Source organism: Cygnus olor, chromosome 13, assembly GCF_009769625.2.
Source record: "Cygnus olor isolate bCygOlo1 chromosome 13, bCygOlo1.pri.v2, whole genome shotgun sequence".
Taxonomy (NCBI): Eukaryota; Metazoa; Chordata; class Aves; order Anseriformes; family Anatidae; genus Cygnus; species Cygnus olor.
In genome coordinates, this window is record NC_049181.1 from 8,134,511 (window position 1) to 8,159,548 (window position 25,038).

The 25,038-nt window shown below is 47.5% G+C and overlaps 1 protein-coding gene across 5 annotated transcripts in view; it reads left to right on the top strand.

Annotated features, from left to right (window-relative positions):
• Positions 1–25,038, top strand: part of GPC3 (glypican 3) — a 149,251-nt gene that overhangs the window by 87,338 nt on the left and 36,875 nt on the right. For all 5 annotated transcript variants that reach the window (XM_040572768.1, XM_040572766.1, XM_040572770.1 and 2 more), the window contains 3 exons: positions 21–154; positions 2,591–2,716; positions 13,670–13,790. In XM_040572768.1, coding sequence (XP_040428702.1) covers positions 21–154; positions 2,591–2,716; positions 13,670–13,790 — 381 coding nt within the window. The remainder of the gene's footprint in view (positions 1–20; positions 155–2,590; positions 2,717–13,669; positions 13,791–25,038) is intronic.

Consider the following 25,038-nt stretch of genomic DNA (forward strand, 5'->3'; position numbering starts at 1 on the left):
GCTGTGTTTGTGTTTTCCAGATTAGCCGGTTGTGTGGCCACGCTCAGCAGAGGCAGTATCGATCAGCTAATTACCCTGAAGACCTCTTTATTGACAAGAAAGTCCTGAAGGTGACTCACATAGAGCCAGAGGAAACTCTGTCGAGCAGGAGGAGGTGAGAGTGCTCGAGCTGAACACGGTGCCAGCGTGATGGGGTGCAGGGGCAGTTTCCCTATGGGGTGGCCCCATGGAGGGAGATGGAAGAGCCCCTTTTTTCCCTTACTGATTGCAGCTGGTTTTGACTCTGAACATCAGAGTCGTTCTGGGACTGACAGTGAAGCACAGCAAGGTGTCTACACCTGTGTTTTCTCACCTAATGTACCTACTCTGATGTTATTTTTTTTAACTTATAAAACTGCCCCCTGCTTTTCATCTTTGTTTTGCTTCTGTGCCATGTGCCAGGCACGGCACTGAGGTTCATACACAAAATGCCATGTCTGGGTTTCTTGGGCATTGCTGTAGTGCCAAATATGCTCACAGGTACAGTTATAAGTATAAATGGTAGCTCTAGATTAAGTCATTGCATGAAACAGCATGAAGGCTGTGGGGCCTGTTTCACTTTATTTCTGTGCAGTCTTTTACAGTACTTCAGGAATGTTAACAGCCTTTTGCTGAATATTTTCAAAGCGAAGCAGGTGCCGCCACTCCTGGCGTTGCAGCCTGTGCTTCCTTCCTGCAGGGCTGCACTCTGTAAAAAGAAGCTGTAATTCAGTGGGCTCATGCTGGTGTGGTAGGGGAAGCAGCCCCCCCGTGCATCCCCTGTGGATCTGACAAGTGCACCAGGAAGCGTGCTGTGCTTTTACTGCTATCTTGAATATGAAAAAAATCTCTGCAGAAGAGAAAAGGGCAGACTCAGCCCTTTTTGGAACTGGGGATGGACTAACTTGGATAGATTTTCCTTTACAGAGCAACAGGGCCACATTCCTGATACGGTTCCCATGAGATAGCGCTAGGGCTTGCATTCCTCCCTTGTCTTGACATGTCGGAGGGTTACGCAGCCCAGGCGCTGCCGGGGATGTCGTCTGAGGACTGTGCAGACTAATGAAATCTGCTGCAACAAATTACATGAGCTCATACCTGCAGATATGGAGGAGTTTCTCCTTTTTCCACTCTGCCCTCGTTGAGAGAGCCCTGCTGGGAGCTGTGGTCAGCAGGAAGGTTTCCTTCTGTCCGTTCTCCCTGATGCTGCTGGGGTCTGTGGGATGGGGAGCAGGGCTGTGCCGGGGAGGAGGTGAGGAGCTGGGGGCGATGTGCTGTGTAGGACCTGTCCTGCTTACGGCTTGGCAGAACTGAAGACCCAGGGCTTGCTTCGCTTTGCTTGGCAAGAGGTTGGACCTCTCTCCACACGGTAAGCACAGTGCAATATGTGACTCTAGGAGGTGCTCGTCCAAGGCACCCCTTAGATGTGTGCAGGGAGGTTGTAGGCTGAACTAGCAACCCTTTGGAGAGGCTTTGGACCCTCCAACCAAACCCTTGGCTATCGGCACGGCTAGGGACAGATGGGTTGGCGCTTGCAGTGCGCTGGCAGGCCGTGCTGTGGTGGGCCGGGGGAGGACTTGGGTTGCCTCTGTGTGCTGCGAGCTCTGCCTGCATGGCCATGTCGGTCTGATCCGGGCAGGAACGCAGCCTGGATAGCAAAAACCGAGAGCTAGCGAGCAGGCTGCCTTCCCTGGCTCTGGGGCTGCTTTTCCTTGTTTTGTCTGCCCCCAGCTGGCAGCCTGGAGCTTGGTCTGGAGAAGAGACCCCAAGCGTCCGGGAATCCCAGCAAATCCCTGCTCGGGGAAATGGGAGAGGGATGGAGGGAGCCTGGTCCCTCCTGCACCCCAGCCTGCAGCCACCCCTCGAGAGCAGCTCTCCATTTCTTCCAAGTCTGCTCTGCCTGGCTGCCTGTCACTGCTGGCCGGCACCATGGAGCATGGGGGTCCCACCACAGAGGGGATACCCCCAGGAGTGCTCCCAGCCAAGGTGCCGATCCCTCCTCGTCACTCCCGGGGAGGAAGGATGCTGAGAAATAACCCATTGCCAAGGGGGAAAATATACTGAGCTGTAGCCAGGAGATGGTGAGGCCAAGTCTTACTTCCTCCAGTCTCTTCTATTCATGTTTTTGTGCTCTTTGCAACATTTACTGCTGGTGTTTCCTGGTGAAAGCTGCCAAGTGCCCCTTTCCTTTGCAAGGGGCAGACCTGGGCTGGGAGGACCAGCGCATCCCATGCCTGCAGCCCCTGCCCTGTTTCTGGCTGCTCTCAGAGCTCTGTGTCAGCCCGTGTCATGGGTGCAGCCGGATCTGTGGTTCTGCAGGCTCCTGCTCCCACAGTCCTGCCTTCCTGGGGCAGAACTGTGTCCCTGAGTGTAACCTGCCCCTTTGAATGCCGACTGTGATCCCGTAGCCAGCTTGGCATATGTCTATAAATCATGCATCTTTGAGAATGCAGCATGAAACCCATCATTACCCGTCTGTATAGGTCTGTGCTGAGAGTGTCTGCTCTGATCTGCCACCATGATCTTCTTTTCTTCCTTTGACTGAGAATCATTTTTTTCCCCTTTCTTCCAGGGAACTCATTATGAAGCTGAAGTCTCACAGCAATTTTTACAGCAGCTTGCCAGAATACATCTGCACCCACAGCTCCGCTGTTCAGAACGACACTCTTTGCTGGAACGGACAAGAAGTCGTGGAGAGGTGAATCATGTCTCCCTTCCCCTCCCTTTCCCCAGCACTGCTCATCTTTAGTTAACCAGGTGCGGGAGTGGTCTCTGGCCAGGACATTGCTCATTCCCTTAAACCTTTTACAGAACTGGTGTCCACTTGTGCTGCAGCTCAGGTCGATGAGCAAAGCTCACGTGAAGGGGAGAAGTGGTCGTGTGCCGCCCTACACTGAGCTTTCTGTGCTCTGCTGTGAAAACCCTGTAACTACAAGCATTTTTTATTTTTTTTTAATTTTTGTGGTGGGTTGGTAGCAGTGAGCTGGAGAAAGGGGAGAAGCAGCAGCTCAGCACAGCGCTGCTCCCTGGGAGGGTGCACCTGGGCACTAGGGTGGCTCCTCTGGAGCAGTAGTAGGTGTGCAGAGAGGCATGTGCAGAGGGTTTTGAGAGTGTCCTGATAGTAATAGTAAGGTGAATGAAGGCAGGCAAGAACAGGATTAATAGCATAAAGGGAAAGGAAGTGTTAATAGAAATAGAGCATTCCCTTGCAAAAAATGCCTCTTAGGAATGTTAAAGAATGTGGAAATAGAACTTGGAAGTGTTTTTTATAATTATACATAAATCTCCTCTAATAACCCTACTCTGCAAAGCATCCTTTGCTATTAAGTAGTTTGCATAAGGGAAGAAATAGAAATAAATTCAGGAAGTTGTGAAATGTTGAAATATTAATTATGACTTCTTGATCAGTAACCTCCGGTGGTAATTAGCCTGCACTTGCAATACTGACCTGAAATACTGAAGGGACCAAAATAGCGTCAATATGTATTTTTAAAAAATTACTCAAGCATCTAACATCACACACTTTAATAAAATGTACCTACTTTCTACTTTGCCTAAGGAAAAATGTGTCCTCTATCTGTACCTATTTCTGGGAAATCTTGAGCTCCTTTTCCTAAGAGAAGTGCAACTAGAGGGGAAAAAATTTCAATATTGCCTCACTGGTTGTTAATTTAAGAAAAATATCTCAAAACAGTACCACAAACGCTGCGGTTTTGGGGGGGGGGACCTACGGTGAGATCTCTGCTTACAGAAGTTTGCCAGGGCCCTGCTCCAGGCATTGCTGAAATCACTGCTGGGTGAAGCAGCAGCAGTGGAAAAATGGTGAGTTCACATCTTCCCACAAATGTAAGCTCAAAGTTATTTGCAGATTAAAAAAGGTTTTTAGATGATAGCCTGTCTTAGCTTTTTGCTGAGAATACCAGTAGACTGTCAAAGGCAGAGATGTCACCCTAGATCTTCTGCCACCAAGCTGTGGCATTTGTGGCATGATATGGCAGATCACATAGGTGCCACAGCATGCAGATGGGGCAAGGCAAGGAGAAGATGAAGTATACATACACAAAGGGGTTACCATGTTTTCAGCCCTCAGCTACCTGGCTATTACGTCGAGGATGACATTGTCTGCTCTTGAAGACACTGCCTTTCCACCCCTCTCCTCCTTCCCCCCACTCCCATTTATCATGCAGATGTAGCCACCTCTCCCAGCTCCTATGAAATAATAGTAACAGCTCCTTTGCAGTCAGAAAATGTTTTTTCTGTGAGATGACTGTGAAAACCCGCATCCCCTTCCGGTGCCATGGAGGGAGCACAGCTGCCCTGGATAGGAAAACTTGCTGGCTGGGCACAAAAGTGCTGCTTGCATGGAGGAAGAAATCTGAGCACCCCTGCAAAGGCAGGATGTTTGGTAGGGAGGGCAAATAGACGCACAAAATGGAAATAGCTGTTGCCCCTTAAATTCCTAGACTTCCCTGCCACTTATTTTTAAGTCTTTCTTGCCATGTATTTTTAGCATGTGCACCTGTAATGCTTCCCAGGGTGACCCTCTCTTCTCCATAAGCTACTAAAGCCTGTCATATGTGGCGGTGTCTCTGCTGATGAAACTACAGGATAAAACTCAGCTAAATAAAGCTGAACTAAGGCTTCATTTGCAAAATGTGTTTCAAGTTGAAAGAAACGTAATTAAATCATATCTAAAGCCAATTGTGTTGCTTCATATGGAGCCAAAATGGTCAAAACTGAGAGCTTCAGGTGTTCGAACTTCCCAGCATGTATCTTTTTCAGAAAGTCTGAGAGGATTCCTGAAAAAAAGGTGCATTCAAGGTAACAGTGTTTGCGTACCCCAAACCACCAGTTTTTTCAGCCTTTTCCCCAAGAGGGAGCCAAGCAACTGTTCATTACATAGATGTTTCTTAAACTGCTCTGAGAATGCCTGTTATATGCTTGAGCTTCTGGCAGAGATACAGTAGTCCTCCTGCTGGACTAATATGCAATTGTCAGTCATTCAAATTCCAGCTTGCTGCTTTTTACAAGAAACTTGGTGTTTTTGAATCCCTTGTATTAATTTCAGGAAGCTGACATTGTAGTTTGTCCCCTGTGTGTTACTGCTGCCGAACAAGGGGCTGATTTTTCTAGGATTTGTACATATAAAATATGCTCTATGTCGTCATGTTTCCATGTTGCTTTATTGGATACTGGCTTTGGAGGATGCTGACAGGAGAGATGCTCATTCCTTGCACTTAACCTGAGCTGCTACTCCTGTGTTTCTTTCTGAATCAGTGTTTACTCTGTCCTGTTTATCCCAGTGCTTTGTTACCGGCAGAGAGTGACCGTGTCCTGGACCGGATGTGCTCAAGGCTTTTTCACTGCATGTCATTTCCCATTTTGAGCCTTGAACCATTCTCAGTTTCCTCCTTGCCCTTAACTCTCTCTGCCCTGATTGACCACAGCACTTGCATTTGGGACTCTGAGGCACTGCAGCCAGCAGTGCTTTTCTTGTCATACAGCAAACTGCGAGAAAGGTCTGACTGTATCTGGGCTATGTTCTTGTTTCATCCTTGGCTCTGGTGCATCCCACCTGCAGTCCCTAGTAACCCCCATGAAGTTGAGAGCTCTGAGGACCTGCTTGGCAGAGGGCTTTCCACAATGTGTCTTGCAGCAGGGATGATGTGCAATGTGCTCTGCGGATGGCTCAGCATCACTCACCCTGCTTTGTATATTTTAGCATTTTTTAAAAATGATTCATTCCACACTTTGTTTTACAGTATGGTCCTTTGTCCAGCTCATGTAGTTCTCCTTGTTGTACCATTTAATAGCAAGAATTTGTCCTCCTTCCTGAGGTTTGATCTGTGCTAACATTCTTTTGTGTGTGTTTAAGACACGGTGCTTTGACCTGTCAGAAATATCTTGCAAATGCTGGTGACTGCACAAGGACAACAGATGTCTATGGTCACGTACTAAGCAGCACCTGTGTCTTTTGCTGTGCTGTTGTTGTGTGGTTGAAGAACATAAACCAGAGTAGGAAGGGAAAAGAAAAGGCACCAAATTGCTGCTTTTCAAACTTTTCCAAGTGTGCAAAAATGTTCTATGCTTTTATGAGAAGCCACAAATGTTCACAGCAAAAGCTGCACATGACACACTCCACCCCATGTCAAGAACTTGTGAGGGGTTGTAGTGCTTTGATGTTTGTGGTAGCTGGTGACTGGACCTGCTGGATCTTCCTCTGACCCTCTGCATCCCTGTGCACCTCTCTGCAGTTTTTCGGGGCTCAATTGACTGACAGGCACTTCTCTGAGATAGCAGAGGGCTGGATGTACAGACAGGGTGGGTGTGCAATAGCTTAAGCTTGCCTAAGCCAGGGTTGTTGTCATTCCCTTCCTTGCCTCCGTTTGTCTCCTTGCCCTGTGCTTCTGCCTGTCCTCATGCTGGTGAGCTGAATTTTTGCTGAACTGGAGACAAACTGATACTCCAAAGCAAAACTTCTGCTGGATCCTGGCTCTGCCTGCCCATGTGAGGCTTGCCAGCTGCAAAGTGAGTTGGGGGCCGGGGTGGGTGGGTGGGAATGAGAGCTGGGACTGTGTCGGACTGCATCTGCGTCCTAATAGTGTGGGGCTGCTGGTTTGTATGCAGTGCTCAAAAATAACAAATCTGGTGTGCTCAATTGCCAGGAGGCTTTGTGTCAGCACGTGTGTCAGACAGCTAGCTGTATGGATGGGAAACAGGCAAATGAGGGAATATGTTGTCCAGCTTCTCTTATCCCTTTCTCCATACAATGCAGACTAAAAACAGAGGATGATTCGTGTCGCAGAAGTCCTGTCTGAATAACTAGCTTGTGTAAAGACTTCAACTTAAGTCAAGTGGGTGTTGAGATATTGAACTCATCTCAGTTTCTGTGGGAGTTAGGCATCTAAAGCTCAGAGGTGATTTGAACCTTATATATAGCATCAGGCTTTTGCAGCATTTAATACTAAAAGTCTATTAAAATCTAGATTCTCAGTTTAATAATCTGCTTACAGTAGTATATTCCTTTCAAGCTGTTATGAATAGAATGACAGCAACATCTGCCCGCTGCAAAACTTGTAAGTACATTAAGTATTACTGTTAGATATTGCCATTTCCAAATTGTTCAAGACAAACTTGTACATTAATCTAAATTATCCACATAACTCTTGTTCTCTTTATACCAATTCCAAATTAATATATTTTTAGCACCTTGCCAGATTCTTTTCTTCAAGCTAGAAGTCTCAGATTTCCCTGTTTTTGCCAACATACTGTGGTTTGTTTTAATCATACAAATCATAAACAATGAAAGCACAATTGGAAGCAAGGGAGAAAAATGAGATTCTGTAATTGGAACAAAGGAAATTCCATGCCAGCAATAACCCTTTAGCTCATGAAGGGCTTGGTTATTTCTGGCAGTGCTGCAAAATATCTGATACAATGGAGTCCCCAAAGAGGGAGGCTGTATAACTTTTCAAGCACATAAAACACAGCTTTGTAGCAAATGTAAGCTATAATGAAAGGATAGTAGGCAAATTCAGTCGGTTATTGAGTGGCCATAATTGTTTCCAGAGTATAGCAGAAATGAGGATCATGAATCTTCCTATATTAAGCCTGCTGCTTGGTCTCAGGTTTAACCAATTCTTCCAAAATCTATTTGTCTTGAACTTTACTGAACTGATGTAAGAACGGAGGGAGTCTTCAGGCTGTCCTTTTACACTTTAAACTCCCATTGTTTTGCTATGAATATTACAGTATTTGCTTTTCTTACTGGAGACTTCACATTTAATAAAAACTAACATCTGTTGCACACTTACTGGCTGCAGTGCATGATATAGGATGGTTTGGAAGAGGCAGCATTTCTCTTTGGCAAGGAACTAATACAGCAGGCTCTTGGAGGGCTCTCACGGTAGGGAGACCAGGCTGCGAGGAAGTTGATATTTGGGAATGCAGCAGAAAATGTCTTTTTTACTTAGGTCCAAATGCTCCCCGCTGAGAGCATTGTATTCTCCTGGTTGCTTTTGAAGAAACTTTCTCAGAGCCGCTGGTGGTGTAAATTGGCTGGGGCGCTGTGAACTCTGCAATGACTGCAAGTGCTTGTTGTAGCACATTGCAAGCTGGGAAGGCACCTGAGAACCATGCACCTCACCTTTCTCCTGCTGCCTGCACCACCGTACAGCCAGTGCCTGCATTTGGTCAAGGGACGATGGGACCATGTACCCTGAGTGAAAAGGGACAGCTGGAGTGGACACATTCTCTCTTCAGAGAGGAAGCCATCAGGGGAAAAAAGTTATCACCTCTTCTTGGAGGCTTGTGGACTCCTCCAGGACTTGCTCCCCGGTTGTAGGGTGCAATGTGTGGGTTGGAAGCAGCTCTTCCAGCATTTTGGCTCTTTTTGCCTCTTATGTGATAAGGACCCAGTGTTGCCAGCCTGTGTGAACTTATTCTGCAATGCTGAAGTTGATCTGTAGCCAGAAGGGCAGTGAAAATAAAAGCAGCTGTGCGTTGGTGCAGGTTTGGAGAGGCTGGTGAGGCTGCTGGGATGCCTGGATTATTTCTCTGCTGGTGAGAGAACATCTACCTTTTTTGCTTAATCCTTGCTTGCCCTTTTTTACAGTCTCCTGGTCTCAAAAGAGGCAGAATTTGGCCAATTTGAGTCCAAACAAGCTCCAGTCCGTTCAAGTTGAAAGTCTCTCCTTTTTCCTTCTGAAAGGAAGGGTGTTACCATTTTTAGTGCTATCTGACTGTGAAAGGGGAGCTGGGGAGTTGTGTGTAGAAGTCTTTGCAGCCAAAAGCAATGGGAGTGTGTGTGGGAAGGTGTTTTATTCAAATAAAAGCCTTACTTAATGTTTTACACTTCAAAGGCTTTAATGGTTTAAAAAAAATAAAACTTAATCTTTGACAGATGTACACCTCTCCAGGACTGAGCAGACCAATGGCTATATGATCAGGACTCCATTTTTAAACATCTAAAAGGGTGTACTCACACTGTTGTGTTAATAGTCGTGAATCTCTGAGCCACCCTCTCAAGACTGAGTAGTAAGTTGTGTCATGAAACACAGAGCAGCTTTCGGGGACTGCAGGTGTTGGAAAAACTGCTCTCAAGCTCAGCCATGAAGTCCTGTGACATGAAACTTCTTTTCTTATTTGGTAGCCCTGTCTTGTAGCAGTCTGTGCTGTGTTTGTCCCCCATCCGTTCCCTCAAAACAAGTATGTTTCAGTGAGCAGAGATAGTACAGAAAGTCTGCAAAGGATACCATGCTCTTTAAATTGTGCAGCTGTATTTGAATAAATACTTTACAACTGGAAGGCAAGCATAAATTATTTGTTACTTGAATGAAAAACTTACTTTCCTTTTTCTACAAGGTGTAATTCTTTGTTTGACTTAAAGGATTACTTTCTCTAAATCATGTGTCAGGCGTTGCAGTAACTCATCTCTAAGCCTAGTATGGCCAAGTAGGATGAACACACATTTTACATTTATAGCCATATTTTTAAATAGCATTTGTCATCTTGTCTTCATTGCTCTGAATCAAAAGCCTGGAAAGATTTGCATTTGGACTGGAATGGCCAAACAGTCACTGGAGATGTTTGTGGATGGTGGGGAGAAAGGGAGAAGAAAATCCCTTAATGTGACTTCATACTTTGGCATTTACAGTTGGTGGATGAAGAGTGTGAAGGGTCTATAGCTGTGCTACCCCCACAGAAATCCTCAGATCATCAGTGTTTTCATCAGGTGGTTGTCTTTTAAGTTGTTTTTAGTGAGGGCTACATGACATTTGTCTTTGTAGAATACCATGACCCCAGCAAGAACCCATGCCCAGAGAGCCCAGGCAAGGAAATGCTGCTGACTGACATTGAGGCACATCAAAAAGGGAAAGTATTTTGGGCTTTGCTTATGAAGTGGAAGCCAGACCATGCTCATATTGCAACACTGATATCCCTTCAGTTCAGGGACCCCCATGACCATGGAGTGGACTTCAACCACTGTGCATTTGCTGTACAGTGCCGGTGTCGCTGGTAGAGGTGTATGGTGGGTTTGGTGGAGTGGCACTAGCACCCTGCAGAAGGGGCTGTCTTATTGGCATATGCCGAAAGTGGCTCGGATCTCTTCTTACCTGAGCCGTGGCTGGGGAGCATGGGAGGAAGGTGATGCTGTTGCTTTGCAAACCCTGTGAGCCCACCTGCCTTTTAGTGACTTGGTGGGACGCAGGAGAGCTGTGGTTTTTCCTCTGTGTGAGCTGTGCTGGGACCCCCTCGTTGTCCAGCTCTGTGGGGTCTCCAAAGGCATCTCTATGCCATGTTAGTCCTTAGAGGCCTGGCTGCTTGGCCCAGGCTGCAGAGAGGGGTGCCAGCTGCCTTTTCAAGTTTTTCTGGCATCTCAGGAATGTTCATCCCTCGCTGAAGCTACATTTCAAAGTCTTTAACCCTTGGTTTGGCTGCATCCCACGTGCCTGAATGTGTGCCAGCCCATGCCGCTTTCTGACAAGGGGGAGCTGATATCCACCTCTCACTCAAGGTCTCGGCTTGGCAGCGTGAATGCAGTGTGTCCTAAAGCACCCAAGCCATGCAGGAGCTTGTCTCTGGCTCTTCAGTGTAGCATGTCCCTGTGCATCTGCTGCTTTGTGATTCAGTCCCAATATGTGCAGTTTGCAGAGCCCGCTGCTGTGCTGCTTCAAATTATGTGAGGTAACGGGTTCATTTGGGGCCTATTATGCCCCCTTGTACCTTGCCAGGTGAGAAACAGCAGGCAAAGTCACTCTGCTTTCCCGGTAGGACTGTTTTAGGTAGAGTTCCTTCTGCCAGCACTTTGAGGTTTGCTTCCTTCTCCCCCAGACTTGTTCCTTGGGGAGTGAGATCTGATGTCCTCATGACTCCGAGGATGCATAGGGGTCTCCGCCTTCTCCAGAACAAGTCCTATCTTTGGACATGTTACCTTGACCTGCCGTAGCTGTGTTCCTCCCTCCTATGTGACATTGCGTAGGCTACAGAAATCCTTTCTGGCAGTTGTTGCCTGGATTTCAGAAGGGGTTTCGCCCACTCAAAACCAGGCTATTAAGTTTCTTTGTAAAACGGCTTAGGAGAGAGACTGTAATAATTTAGGCATGCACCAAACAGGGCATGGTTCTGCTCTTACTAAAACCTGTGGGAGATTTATCCTACTAGTTAAAATGGTTAAACCACAGGAGACTTTTCATCAATGTGCTTTAAAGTTCTGTCAGTGTTTTTGAATTAAATTCACAGCAACACCAAAAATGGAAATTTCTTTGGCATCTAAGAAGCCACACGCTTTTATAGATGTTTGTGGTCAGTCGCCAGATGTATTTGTCAGCCTGGCACGGTAGCATTAGGTGGCTCTGTGACAAATAAGTAGCAGGTTTGACGGTTCGTTGCTTCCAGTGCCTTATTCCCCTGCAAAAGGTTAAAGTGCACGAGTATTTGCAGAGCAGGGCCGATGTGTGCTTGCGGCAGCGCTGTCTTCCCACGAGATGGTGCTCTGAGCCCACGGTCCCACCGCTGGCTGAGCTGCAGGAAGCCAGGCCTTGCCTGGCCATGGCTTGCTTCAATCCGGTGTCCAAGCCTGCCTTGCTTTGGCCCCCGTTCTACAAATCACTTAGCTTTCAGCCTAGGACAAACCTCTGATAGCATGTGTAAGCGCTTTCCTGAACCGGGAGCTCCTATGTCCTGGGTGTAGCTAATATGTCGTACTTGCTAGAACAGTGCCCTGGTGTATGAGGAGAGCGCGGTGCAGTGGGGGCGCAGCTGGAGATGCTGAGCGCTCGTGTATGGGTAACTCGTGCTCTGAAAAAGCCTCAGACTGGAAATCAACCTCAGCGCTGTATTTTGGAATGATGTGAATATTTCAGGCTGGGAGCAGGTTCCTGCTCCACCGGTGTAAATCTGGAGTAGGCTTTATATCCCTGGATGTCTGACTCTCTCGTTGTTAATTAAGAGTTCAAGTGCAGCTAACCCCCCAAAGCCTTCTGCGTACCCCAACAGCTGTTGTGGATGAATAACCTTGTGCCTATTGCTTTCTCCCCCAGCAGAGCATTCTCCCTGAGCTGGCCCCACCATCCCTTCTGTCTCCCTCCCCTCAATTTAATCCCTGCTGATGTCCTGCTTCCTCCACAAAGCCTGTGGGAGATGGGCTGCCTGTCATCTCAAAGGACCGTGTAGTGGGGAGGGGAAGGGGAGCTGGCAGATGGGGGCAGTCACCGGGGCTGGTGCTGGGAGCTGGGTACGGATGCAACATGCAGGAGATGAGGCACAGAAAGGAATACTCATCATTTTTTTTTACCCACGGCACCGGAAAAACAAACATACAGTAAAGCAGACTGATGCTCGGTGTTATCTCAGAAATCTTGCTTTCGTAGGCTGTGCCGGGTTTTGGCAGCGTGTGCTTGGGCTGTCAGCTCTTGGAGATGAGGGCTTGTTTTGTGTTTTTACAGTACCGGGGCCAGTAATTGGGGCTGCAGTGAACACAAACAACCCGCAGCTCAGGAAGGCACCAGTGTGCTGCTGCCCTGGCTGTGAGCAGTAAGTGGTAACAGCCACTTACTGTGGTCCTGAAGCCCAGTTTGAGGTTGGTGCAGACATGCTTGTCTCACGTCCTGAGTGACACAAGCTGTTACCCAGGTACCAGGCGCAGGAGTGCTTTCCTCCAAAGCAAAGTATGCTGTGATCCCTGTCTTTCCCCCTTCTCCTCACTCTCATCACTCTGATAAACTTTGCCATTCCATAGATTTGGCAGCAGTGTATTTACACTGCTTTCCTAGTTGCTGATGAAAAAAACTGAGAGCTGGCTTGGCCACCCTCCTCTGCACAGCATCCCTGCAAGCTTGAGGAGGGTGCCTATGTCTCTGGTGGTCTCAGCCAGCTGTTAATTTGCTTTATGTGTGCTTTACCGACATGGTGGTACCCGTGTAAATCAGGATATCGTGTGGTGCAGAGTCCAGCACCGCACCAAAGTCAAGGTATGTTCTGTTGAAGCTATTACTTTGATCCCCAAGGCTGGATCTCATCAAAGACTGAAATCAGGTTTGTTTGACAACACCTATTTTCCATTAGCAATGTTGACAGCGTTAATTATATTCTGATGCTTTAATTCTTCATTATTGAAATCACACATCAGTGATAGTCATTATTTTGCAAGGGGTTGATGTTATACTAATCAGCTTGCAGTTAACTGGGTCATCCCACTCATTTTTTTTTGGCTGTGGGCACACTACCACTCTTGTACTGGAGTCTCTGTGGTCTGCCAAGATTTATTTTAAACAAACATGAGCAAGCCAGAATTTCTCAGCCAGCTTTTTTAGGACTCTTGGGTGCAAGTTATGTGAAAATATTTATCCCTGTTGTATATTGTTTAACGTCTTCCTTGGTTACTAATGGACTGGAAAGGACTTCATTGTCCTCAAGTGATCAAGTACATCATCTTGCTGCTTTGCAAAGGCAGAGCAGAAATATATATGAGAATCTTCTGCCTTTTCTGTGTCGTTATTAACTGTTTTATTCTCTCCATTTTGGAAGGGACTGGTACTTATCTTGGGAATACTTTTGCTTGTACTGAACTTTAAAGATCTCTTGTGTTAGCCCGTCACATTGTGGTCTCCTCTGTTCTCACAGATACTTTCCACATTCTCTCATTCCACAGATACAGCCCCCAAATCACAAGGAACGGAGCAAAAGCTCACCCTGGCAACCACGAGGTGAAGATGAAAAGTCCTGAGCCAGTGATCAGCCAGATTATTGACAAGCTGAAGCACATCAACCAGGTTTGTTGCAGGCGTGCCAGCAGGGGATGACTCCAGAGTGGGTGGTTTCCAAATCAGTCTGGCCTCCCCCACTCTTTCTTCGGGCTCAGCCAGACAACCCCAGGCGGCTCTGTTTTCAGCAGTTGGGTGGAGAGCAGGTGCTGCTTCGGCCCGGCTTGGTACCAGGCATGCATGGCAGGTCCTGGTTCAAGCCCGTGGGCAAAACAGGAACCACAGGGCATGCATGGTGTGGCCCTTTGGGCTCAGCCAGTTCTCAGGCACTGGATGCGTCCTTGTGGTGCACTTCTGGTGGGTGCTCATCCCTGGTACAGTTGGAAGATGGTGCTGCTGTGATATCCACAAGCATGAGGTGCTGGTGTGGGTCAATGTGGCACATGTCTGACATCAGCTCTTGTTGAAGTCCTCTTTGGCTTTGCTCATGGCTGGAATGGAGGGTCAGTTGTTAGTTTGCTGTATGTCTTTGGATGTCTGTTCCTAATCACTGTCGAAGCAAGTTACTGTTTAATGGGGATGTGGCAGAGCTGGATGAGACCCTCTCTGCCAGGCAGGGAGCTTCCTTCCCACGGTCTCAGACCTGGCATCGTTGCAAGGACAAGCAGTATCTTGTCTCTACCCATCATTCCAGGCCAGGTTAAGTCTGTGAAGCCCCACTGCTGCCAAGGGATTAAGTGACACCTCTGTGCTGCGTTCAGTTGGCAATGGCTGTGAGCTATGTGAAAGAAACTGCCTTTCACACAGTGTGACTGCTGCAGGGAGAGGGTTTAACCTCCCAGAGCTCTCCTACAGTATTGACTCGAGCCAGCCCTGCCTTTGTCCCCAGCTGGGCTGGGGTCTGGCTCTGGACTCTGCTCTCTGTCACTGTGTAACTCTCAGAGGGGTTGTTCTCTAGTAGGCTGGCAGCTTGGACCTCTGTACTCTCTGGGAACATACAGCATTGGGGTCTTGCTGGGAAAATACTTGGGCCATAATGCTTTCTTTAACATGGCTGAGCTGCCCAGTCTCCCTCAAGAGAGCTTTTACTGGTGGGGATCTTGTCCAGGTTTGCTCCAGCACGATGCTTTCAGGCGCGGCAGCTTCCCATGGTAAAGCCCAGCTGCACCCTGCCTGGTGGGCTGTGAGGGCTGATCTGCCCGAAGTTGCTGGCTTAGCGACTTTTCTGCTAACCTCTGCTTTCCTGCTCCCGCGGCTGCCAGGGGCTGTTGTGATAGCAGCTCCTGGCCGAAGCCCCGCGGGGCAGGCACACGTCACTGGCCGCTGGCTGGGAGCACTGGGGCCACCGGGACCCCGGGAGCACCCCAGCGAGCGGAACAGGCGATGGCAGCGCAGCCTGCTCTGCCTTCCTGCATGGAAAAGCTGTGCCATCTGCCCACAGCCTGTAATTATTAAAGGGGGTGGGGGGGTGGGGGGAAGAGAATAGCATAATCAGCTCCCTATTAAATGGGGTAGAGGGCAGGCTTCAACCTGCAGGTGATAATGATATTTTGCCGTTCGCAGTGAGAAAGTCGCACTGAACAAAACATGGTTATTAGCGTACTTGAAACTGCTGACATAAAGTGGTTGTGAAATGCTGGCTGCCAGATTGGGTCAAGTTAGGTCTTCGCTGAACAGTTCAGGCTGCTGAGGAGCTAAGCTTCGTGGAACGAGGGACCCTGGGTAAACATAAGTTGGCTGAACGCAGCTGTTTACAGCAGCAGCCTGTCTGTGTCAGCTCCTGCTCTAAGAAGAATAGGGGTAAGTGGGTGAACATGGTCAGCTCAGTCGTGGTCTTTTACAGCTCTCTCCCTTGTTCACAGTATCAGACTGGAAAGTTGTAGCATTGCAGGGAGCAGATGAGTTGTTTTGCTTTTGATGGCATAAATTGTAAGAGTTTGAAAAAATCAACCCCTCCTGTAAAGTTATGTTTGAGAAGGAGGGGAATTGAGAATAAAATCAGGAGGAAATGTAAAGTGACTTGTGAAAGTTAGTTATGAACCTAGCTATTCATGCTGAGGATCAATGGTAAGCAGCTTATATACTGGTAAAGTAACTGTGGATGTTACTTAAATTAGGGATTTTGGGTGGCAGAGCTCACCATCACACTTCTTTTCTTGGCCTACTGAAGTTTTGTGATCTGCTTCACATCTGGAACACAACTTGGATGCTAAAGAGTAGGAAATGTGGAAGGAGCAACTCTGGATGAATTACAGTTGTTTTTCAGGTGTTGGCTTCAGATCTGGGAAACAGTGTGCACTCCTAGGCTCGGGAAGGGTGAAAAACTCCATATCTACCAAACGCGATGGACAGTGGTTTCTGAGGTTTTGCAAACATTCAGTCTTTTTGGAAAAAAAAAGAGTTCTTGTAGCGCTCAGAGTTCTAAACTGGTTTCCCATGTGACTACCAGTATATTGTTTGTCTAGCACAACTTAATGAAATCCTCCCCGTTTTTTTGTGTTGGAGATGCAGGTCAGTTTTCATTCATATGGGTAGACTCAGGAACCATGCTAGTTGGTGCAATTTTTGTTAGAGTTCCACAGCATTTTCTTGTGGATTTTTGCCAATGTCTGCAACTTGCTGATGCTTTGGCTTCAGTTTACTTCAGGCTGCTCATGCTGCTGAAAAATGTGTGTTCTTTCATCAGTGCACCAAATTTTCAAGTTTGCTTGAGTTTGGCAAATATGTTGTATGAGGGAGGAAATAATGCTTGCTCAGTAGTTCTTATCTTCTCAAACTGAATCTGTGTAAGAGTATGCATATATGAGAAATTCTCTTCAAACTTTTCCAGTTTGGGAATGTTATTTGTGCATTAGAACCAAATGCACAGTGACTGAAAAGAGTACAGAAAACTTAACCCACAGAGAAAGGGAAGTCAAAAAGTTTGCCAGATTGTTTTAGCTTGGTCTAAGCATCTTTTATCAAGCTAAGATAAATAAATGAATGAAGCATGGCTGTCTGAGTGGTGTGTTGTCTCAGGTCAGTTCTTTCTGGATGAGTCACAATCGCTGGTGCCTACTCATCACATCAAAACTCCAGACCACTTTTTTTTCGTGTGCATGTGTGACTGTGGGTGGTGCTATTTTTTTTTTGCATTGGTGGGCGAGATGGTTTGTTATTGCTGTATTGGAAGCAAAGATTCCTTTTCAGTTCTGTTAGATATCTACCAAGTTGTGATTTGAGTTATTTTCGCTCTGTGTCCAGAGGCATGAATAGCCCATCCATAAATATTAGCATTGTTATCTCAGCTGGGAGGCCAAGGGTCGCCTTCAGGAAAATGAGTTGGAATTGGTTCCTAACTTTTATTTCCCAGGGTGGATGGGGTCTGTTTCTGGCTAGAAGGGTTTTCACTCATCCCACACATGAAACTATATTGGAAGTGAGAGGTTATTCATCGTCAGCACAAGGTCTTGCTCAGTTTTTTTGTGACTTGACAGCAACCCTAGGCAAAAAGCAGCGTGCAAATGAGTTATTTCCTCTGGTCACTCAAGTTTCCCCTCGCCACCGGGATGGCTGACAGATGGGGATGACTTCAAGTTCTAACAGATATGTGTGGAGGTGGGAGCCATCGTGCCTCATGTCCCATGTCTTGGGTGCTCTGCTCCGTCGGCGACCTCCTACCAAGAAAGGCTTGGGAGAGTGAACCAGGGTGATGCTGATGCAAGCATGCAGCTGCGATGGAGACTGCAAGTACTGGATCAGCCAGTGTGATGCTCTTGGATCTCTTTTTTCTCTCTCTCTGTCCTCAGCTTGCTTGTGCACTCCCTGGGGTGCTTGCAGGGCTCTGACACCATTTGCACTGAGATGCTTTCCCCTGTCCTTACTGCACTTACCTGCAAAGCAGCCCAGTGAGCCGGAGCAGTAGCTGTCCCTGTTCTGCGAGTGGGCAGATGAAGCGAGGAGGTGACATCCCATACAAAGTCTGTGACAAAACAGCATTCCTAAAGATTAAGCTTGGGCCCACTTCTGATTCCTTTCTACAGTTAGATAATTCCTGTTGTTTATCATAGGACTATCTTAAAGAGGAAGAGCACAGTTTTGAAAGAGGAGGGGAAAAAATCCACTAAAAATGAAGAATAAAATCCATAAAAGGAAAATTAAGTGGGGGAGATGGGCCTTTACAAGATTGAAGGGTCTGGAAACATATTGTACATTTCCAGACACTGGAGTTAAGGGCTCATTTAGAATATTTCAGATATACTGGAGTTTGACAGTTCTTTGGTTTCCACATCAAACAATCTGTAATTTATTGCCCTGTATAGGGACTGTGTTTTTATCATATTGCATATTCTCTAGCCAGAAATCTAACTACCATATAAGCTCTTGGAAAAAAAAAAAAAAACACAAAAAAACACAACCCTTTGGGGATTGGAATCCAGGCAATACGCTTTCACAGACCCTGAGAATCCAACTTTGATTTATTTCCTTGGAAATAGGGGGAACACACAATTTCTTAGAGTGTTACGGCTGATCCACAGGGCAGGATCTTGCTGCCTTTCTTCATGTGCTCGGTGTAAAGACCCAGCCCTGCAGCGAGATCTGTGTGAACGGGCCCTGTGCTGCTCTTCGTGGGGTTTACAGGAGGATGAGAAATTTTGAAGTTTTATGAGGCAGTAAAACATGGAGCTCTAGTTGGAATTAAAAAGAAGTAGGCAAAGAAGGGTGAATGACTGAAGACAAAATATACTTAGTTTGCAAAAGCATGTGCCGGGGGTTAAATAGCTATGTTTGAAGCTGGCTTGATCAACCAATATATCCAATATTTGTTTGTAGGTTTAATGGCCTGTTTCTCGGAGGCCTTGCTGCTGGGAGAGGGCACAGCGGAGGTCACCCAGAAGTTAATTTGGAAAGAGGCCAAAAGGCCACAACTTGATTGAATCAAATGTAAACAAAATAGGCCTGGGAACAGCGCGATGCCCAAACGCGTCTCAGGCCTTCTGCTCAAAATACAGAGGGTGTCCGAGCACTGGGGACCTGCGATGGGGGGCCACTCTTGGGCAGCAGAGGGTCGGATCTGGCCCCTGCATGGGGAAACCTGTGACTGGTATGGAGACAGCTGTCCTTGTGGGGTGCCCCAAGAGCTGGAGTGCGGAGGCAGCTCACCCTGGCGGGTGCTTCCAAGGGAGTTGTCAGGTCCCGGGAAAAGCCTTGCCGGGTGCTGTCCCAGCTGGCTCAAAGTGGGGAAAACCATTAAGTCTATTGTGGGAGACCCTGGGGAGCTGAGGAGTTTTGAGGAATATAGTTCCCCTTCAGAAAAAGCCATGACTTTGACAGATTCGGTGGAATCATGTCTCTCTGTGGCCTGTTAGGCTTTGTGGGGTTTATTATTCCCACCGCATTTTAATTCCCTAGCCAGATAAAGCAGCATAATAATTAGAAAAATGCACAAACTACTAGATTGTTAAATGAAGTGATACATAATGCTTGTCACTCGCAAATACAATATTTAAGTTGCACCAAAACGAGTCACTATTGGCTGATTTTCCACTTTCAAATTTAGTAAGTTAACACTACAGTATCTGAAGCACTGTATATTTGTAATATAATTTATCAAGTCCTCAAAAGAAAAGTTAATAAACACAATAATTGGACACGCCTTTTGTTCAACATTATTAAACAGTTTGTAACAATTAAAATATTAAAACCACATGTTGTTGAAAGCAACCAGACATTGCAATTATTTCTTACTAAGGCTATTAAATAAAATGACAGAAGATTTTTATTTTAATGATAAATGCATTTTGGAATGGATCAGCTAATTCCTCTTTTACTGCACAAAATAATCTATAGCTCCACCAAGTCTAGGCCTGGTATTTAAAGAGTAAAGACGTTGTCCTTTTGAGCCGTGCCTCAGCTCTTGTTAACACACCACTGTAAATGCTCTCTTGCAGCCTCCAACTCCATATGGAAGTGGCAATTACAGGATTTTGCCAGGCCAGTTAAATCAGGGGAAGTGTGACCCTCTCTAACTAGAACATAATTAAATTTTAATGTATTTTATTGTTTGGAAGGTTTTTAAATCCAAAAACATTCTTTCCCTCCTTCTTGCTTTCAGCATGAAGCACTGCTTGCCTGCGCCAGCTATCATGCGTCAGGGCTGTATCTGCAAACATCCCTGCTTTATCGGGTTTGTTGTGGGAACGCTGTACCCGCAGGTCACCCTAAATGGGTTTTCTTTAACAGCCCGAGATTAATTGAACTCGGTGTTTGTGCGTGTGTTTTTAAACAGACGGTAACTGGCTAACTTGTAATCTGGGCTCTGTTTGCTGAAGTTTCTTGCTGGTTTTACATATGGTCTTGCACGACATGGAGGAGCGTAACGGGTGCACTGTTAAGCCCCATGCTTTTACTGCTTGCGGCAATTAAATTTGCTGTGGAATGTGAGGTATTTCCCATTTTAAGTAAGGAAAGGGTGGTAAATAGTCACATTTCTGGCTGTGCTCAGTGATGCTAGAACCTGGCTGTGCTTGAGGACCTGAGCATCTCCCGGGTGCTGAAGTTACTACTGCTGTCTGTTACTGACCTGTTGTTTTTATTGAAGGCAGTGGCAAAACTGTCAGCATCCTAGAGGCCCCATATTGGCCATTTTTGTAAGAAAATAATTCATTGTAAGATTTTCCTCAGAGCACCCAAGTCCTTTGGTCCATCCCCATGTGTACTTTTTTTCTTATTTCTACCTAGTGAGACTACAGAGCTGTCATTTTTCAAGACAGGACTCACTCCGTTTCCTTGCGGACTTCCATTTGACCTTCCCCAGCAATGAATTTCAGGAACATGTGGGAGAGGAGTGGGAAAGGTACTTGTGAAGCTCTATGTCTCCTGCATCTGTGTGGAAAAAAGAAAGCCTCACCTGTACTTCCTTTTTACTAATGCCACTTTCCTATCTAGTAGTCACTTTGCTCACCAGTGGTGTTTCGCCTCTTATCTGGCATCAAAATGGATGTTTAGCTTGGTTGTGACTGTAGGAGCAGCAAAGTTTTCCCGTGCAGCAAGGAAATCCAGCCCGCAATCCAGCAATACCGGGAGGCTGGGGTGGCTGAGCTTGGATGGCTTGGTGTTTTGGATGGCTTCCGCATCAGTTTGTTTGGCATTCAGAGCATTTAGGTAACATAAATAGCATTTTATTGCTCACCTTCCCTGAAATTCCCTCGTTGCTGCGGTCCTGTGTAAGAAAAGGGATTCAACTTTGCCCCTGTGGCTTCAGCTCCAGGGGGGATTGTGTGGGGAGGCAGGTGCCTCAGGTGTGTCCTCCAAACAATGCGGTGGAAATCAGCTGGGGAGAAAAACACCTTTAAAAGGGATTAATTTTCCTTTGTGTCCAAAACAAGCAGCTGATGCACAGCGGCGCTTTAAAACAAACACCAGATATCCTGTACCAGCACTGGAGTTTATCCTGTTGTGGAGGAAACAAACCTGGAGGAATCCTCGCGTAGCAAAACAAGTGGATCCGTTGATACCAAATGAACAGTTAATTACAGTTATTCTGGGCCTCGCTATTCGTCTCAAGTATCACCTTGTGCTGTGACTCAGCCTGGTAATGTGATCAGTGGAAGATGGCCAAGGTGGGTGTCTTCTCCAATGGTCCCTGGCTGCCCATGCATGCCCATGGGGCGGCAGCAGCAAGTTTGGTGCTGCCTGAGGGCTTCTCAAAGCGGGGGTTGCTCCCTTCTGGTAGAAGTGATGGCCCTCGGTCCTTGGCTTTTGCTAACAGAGGCACTCTCTATCTGCTGAGGGTTTTGGGGCAAGTTTTCAGCAGGGGGCTGGGAAAAACTTTCCCCAGCTCCTTTTCTTTGAAATTTAATTACAGTAGCGAAGCACACAGCCCTCTCTGGAGTTGGTGGGATGACTGGTAGGTCTCTCATTTTCGCATTTCTCTCTAAAATTTGACTTAATGTCAAGGTTTTAAAAATGTGGTCCAGACAGAGGACTGGGATTGTGGGAGCTAATCTTCATCTTCCAGAGCAGGCCTGGAAGGTAACCTATGGTCGTCTTGGCCGCAGAACAAACCTGATTGCTTTGTTCTTTAGAAAAAGACTCGCTAACAATAATGTTACTTTTGATTCCAGCTTGTGGTGTGTAACCACATAGCAGCCGCATTCTCGGGGGAAGGAGGAAAAAGCAACTGCTTTTTCAGTCAGATTTGCCCTGGGCAGGTTGGGCCAGCTCCATCACGAGGTCCTGCCGGCCGTTCTCTTCCCGCAGGCTTCAGGAGGCTGTGCTTTGGTGTGCACGAGGTGTTTGTGAGCTGTGCCACCTGCAAGGGCCCTGCTTGGACCTAGAGCTGTACCCATGCACCAGGGTTCAGGGAGCAGGAGATGCTCCTGGGACCTCTCCCAGTGCTCTGTCCCACTTCGAAGGTAGCTGCCAGCATAGACTGCTGCAGCCCTGTGAGCTTTCAGCCAAGCCATGCTGCTGTCAGAAAGTGAAAGAAGTTCTGTATGTTTTAGGTAATGAATGATTTGTAATCTTGCTCCTTTTGTTACACCTGCTGACAAAGCAGCTGTTTGTAATTAGGCAGGTCTCTGCTCTGGCAAACCCTTTCCCTTGTCAATAAGGCTGCTTTAACCTGTGTGTGTCGGTGCACGTGTAAATAGCCATCATGGCTCAGGAAGACTTTGTCGGTTAATGCTGTTGCTCTTTAAACTTCTTAGCTTGCTTTTGACATGTAACTAACTGCAAAGGCCAGGTTATATTTTAGCGCTCTTGCTGTTGTAGCGTGTGCTGCAATAAATGGCCTTTGCCACACAAAACTTGAGAGCAAACAGGGAAGGTTAGGTTGCAGCAATATTTACTGTCTATGGCCTTGCTTGGCTGTATTGTGAGGGAACAGTATTTAAAAGAAGAAAATGTGTTCAGCTGTTTTTTTCTGAGGGCACATGTAAGAAGATGCTGTCTTGTGGAGCACTGTCAGCAAGGGGAACTGAGGGACAGCTGGCTGAGGATGGGCGTCCTGTAATCAAGACCTATCATGATGGGCAGGAAATTACTTTTTATTCTTGGCAGGACCCTTCAAGTGCCTCCTGCCTGTGAGTGGGGAAGGAGTGCGTTGACCTTTTCGGGCAGCGCATTGCTCCTAAACGTGGAGGGTGAGACTTGTGTAGGTACATTTCAGGGCTTCCTCTGCAAGTGTTGGGTCTCTCTGGGGGAGGGTATAAAGTCACCGGTTTTAAATCTAATTTAAATGGTGAGCTGTGTCAGCTGGTGGCTGTGCATCTGTGTGGGAGAATCACCCCAGGCAGGGCTCCTCTTGCCTGCTGCTCTCCCCAGGATACTGAACCTTGCAGGCTCTGCTTTTGGTGGATACTTTCAATAATGGTGATAAATTGCAGCCCAGTGCATCAGCAGTGTCCATGATGGACCCTGGATGTTTCCTCTTGTTTGTAGGCCTATCTTAGGAGGCAGATGCCAGTATTGACACTTGAAAAGCTGTGTTTCTGAAGTTACATTTTCTCCTCTTCGGGTTTCAGCAAGCAGCAGCCGTGCTCTGAGTGCAGAGGAGTGTGGTGACCTTGCCCAGGAGCCAGCCCAGCCATCAGCCGTTAATTAGGGACCATGGAGGCTGGAGACCCCCCGTTCCTGGGATTACTTCTGGTCTGGTTTGTCTCAGTCGAGTGCCTGTTTAATGTGAAGTGCATAAATACTTGTGGCAGCCGGGCCTGGGGCCCTGGGCTCCCCGCTCCAGCTGGGCGCCTTCTCCAGCAGTGCTGGCCCCGTCCTGCCTGCAGAGCCCTGCTCCCGTGTCCCAGCTCTGCCTTCTGCACAGGGCTGATGGACAGAATGGAGGCTGGCAGATGGCAGAGGTGGCCCCCAAGCTCCTAAGTGCATGTCCAGGGCTCAGCAAGGCACCAATTGCCCTGGTATGTCCTCAGGAGGGAAGGCTGGCTGCTCTCTCTTCCCATGGCAAATACCCCCAATCTTGTTAGCTATGGGTCTTTCTCCTCCTGCGTGATTTAAATCTCTGCTGAAATCAACAGCTCAGTAATTACCCTTGCACTAGGGTTCTCTTGTCTGGTAGGAGGTAAGTGGCTGGCGAGGTGGTTGTTGGGTCCCCTGTGGCAGCCCTGTGGAGCTGGGGATGCTCAGCAGAGCTGTTTGCAGTTGCTTTCTGAGCTTTCAGGGTCTTGGGACTAAACAAATGCAAAACTAAAGCTAAAAAGAGCAGCCCGTGGGAGGGCAGGGTACCCCTTGGGGTGTGGCAGTCATGGGGAGGGGGGGTGTATTCTGGCAGCAACCTCTGTACAAGACAACATTGTGCACAAAAATACATGATTTGAGAATTCCCTCTCTGCTGGGAGCTTTTAGGGAAAAAGGGGAAGCTGCTGGGACAGATTTGTTTGTGGAGTGGCAGAAGGAGAAGGGGGAAAAAAAAAAACCTTCCGACACAGCTCTCGGCTTGCTGTTTCTTACCTGGTGCCAAGGACGAGATGTCTTCTCTCAGGCAGCCCCAGCAGACATTGCTGACAGCCGGAGAGCAGCCACGTGTGCCAGAGCCTGAGCCAAGAGGAAATCTCTCAGCCGCTCTGACGTGAGCGGGGCTGGGCTGGCTGGCGGGTGGGTGAGGGTGGCAGGGACCCACACTGTGCTGTGTGCCTGCCTCAGGCATGCTGGTCCCTTTCCCAGAGAATCGTTTTTAGCAGGTGGCTCAGGGTACGATAGTGGTACAACACCAACCCATCTTCCTAGGTGCTCTGGTGTGGGACTGCGCTGTACTGAAGCCCAGATGTGTGCTTGGTTGAGAGGTAAAAGCACCACGCTCTGAAGCTGTGCGTATGCATCCGCCTTGTGTTTTTTGTACCCATCACTTAAACTGGGCGCTGGCCTGTGGTGGAACATCCTGACCTCAGGTAACAAAAGGCTGAGGGCGCCTTCCTTCGAGGCCATCTCTGCTTTGATGTCTGAATGACGTGATGTTGATGAGGTGGTTGTCTCCACCTCTATCTCTGTATTGTTCCTTGTGCTCCTACCCTGTCACTGCTTGTTGTCTGATCTTTTATCTTCTGGTGACGTGTGTTCTAGGATTTTCTGAGTGCCTTTTGGATGGCATAGCAGGGTTCTGCTCCAACACAACTAAACAAATATGGAAAATATGGATAATAGCAGTGGATAGGTCCTGGCCCACATAGGCTCCCACACCCCTCCTTTGCTCAGCTGCCAACCCCCTGAGGGGTGGCTGCTTGGCAGGTGGACAAATTGGTCCACGTTCTCCTGTCTAGTGATGTAGAGTGGTTGGGCAGGAGAAGGGAAGTCATCTCCTACTGTGGATGGTGGTAGGAGAAGG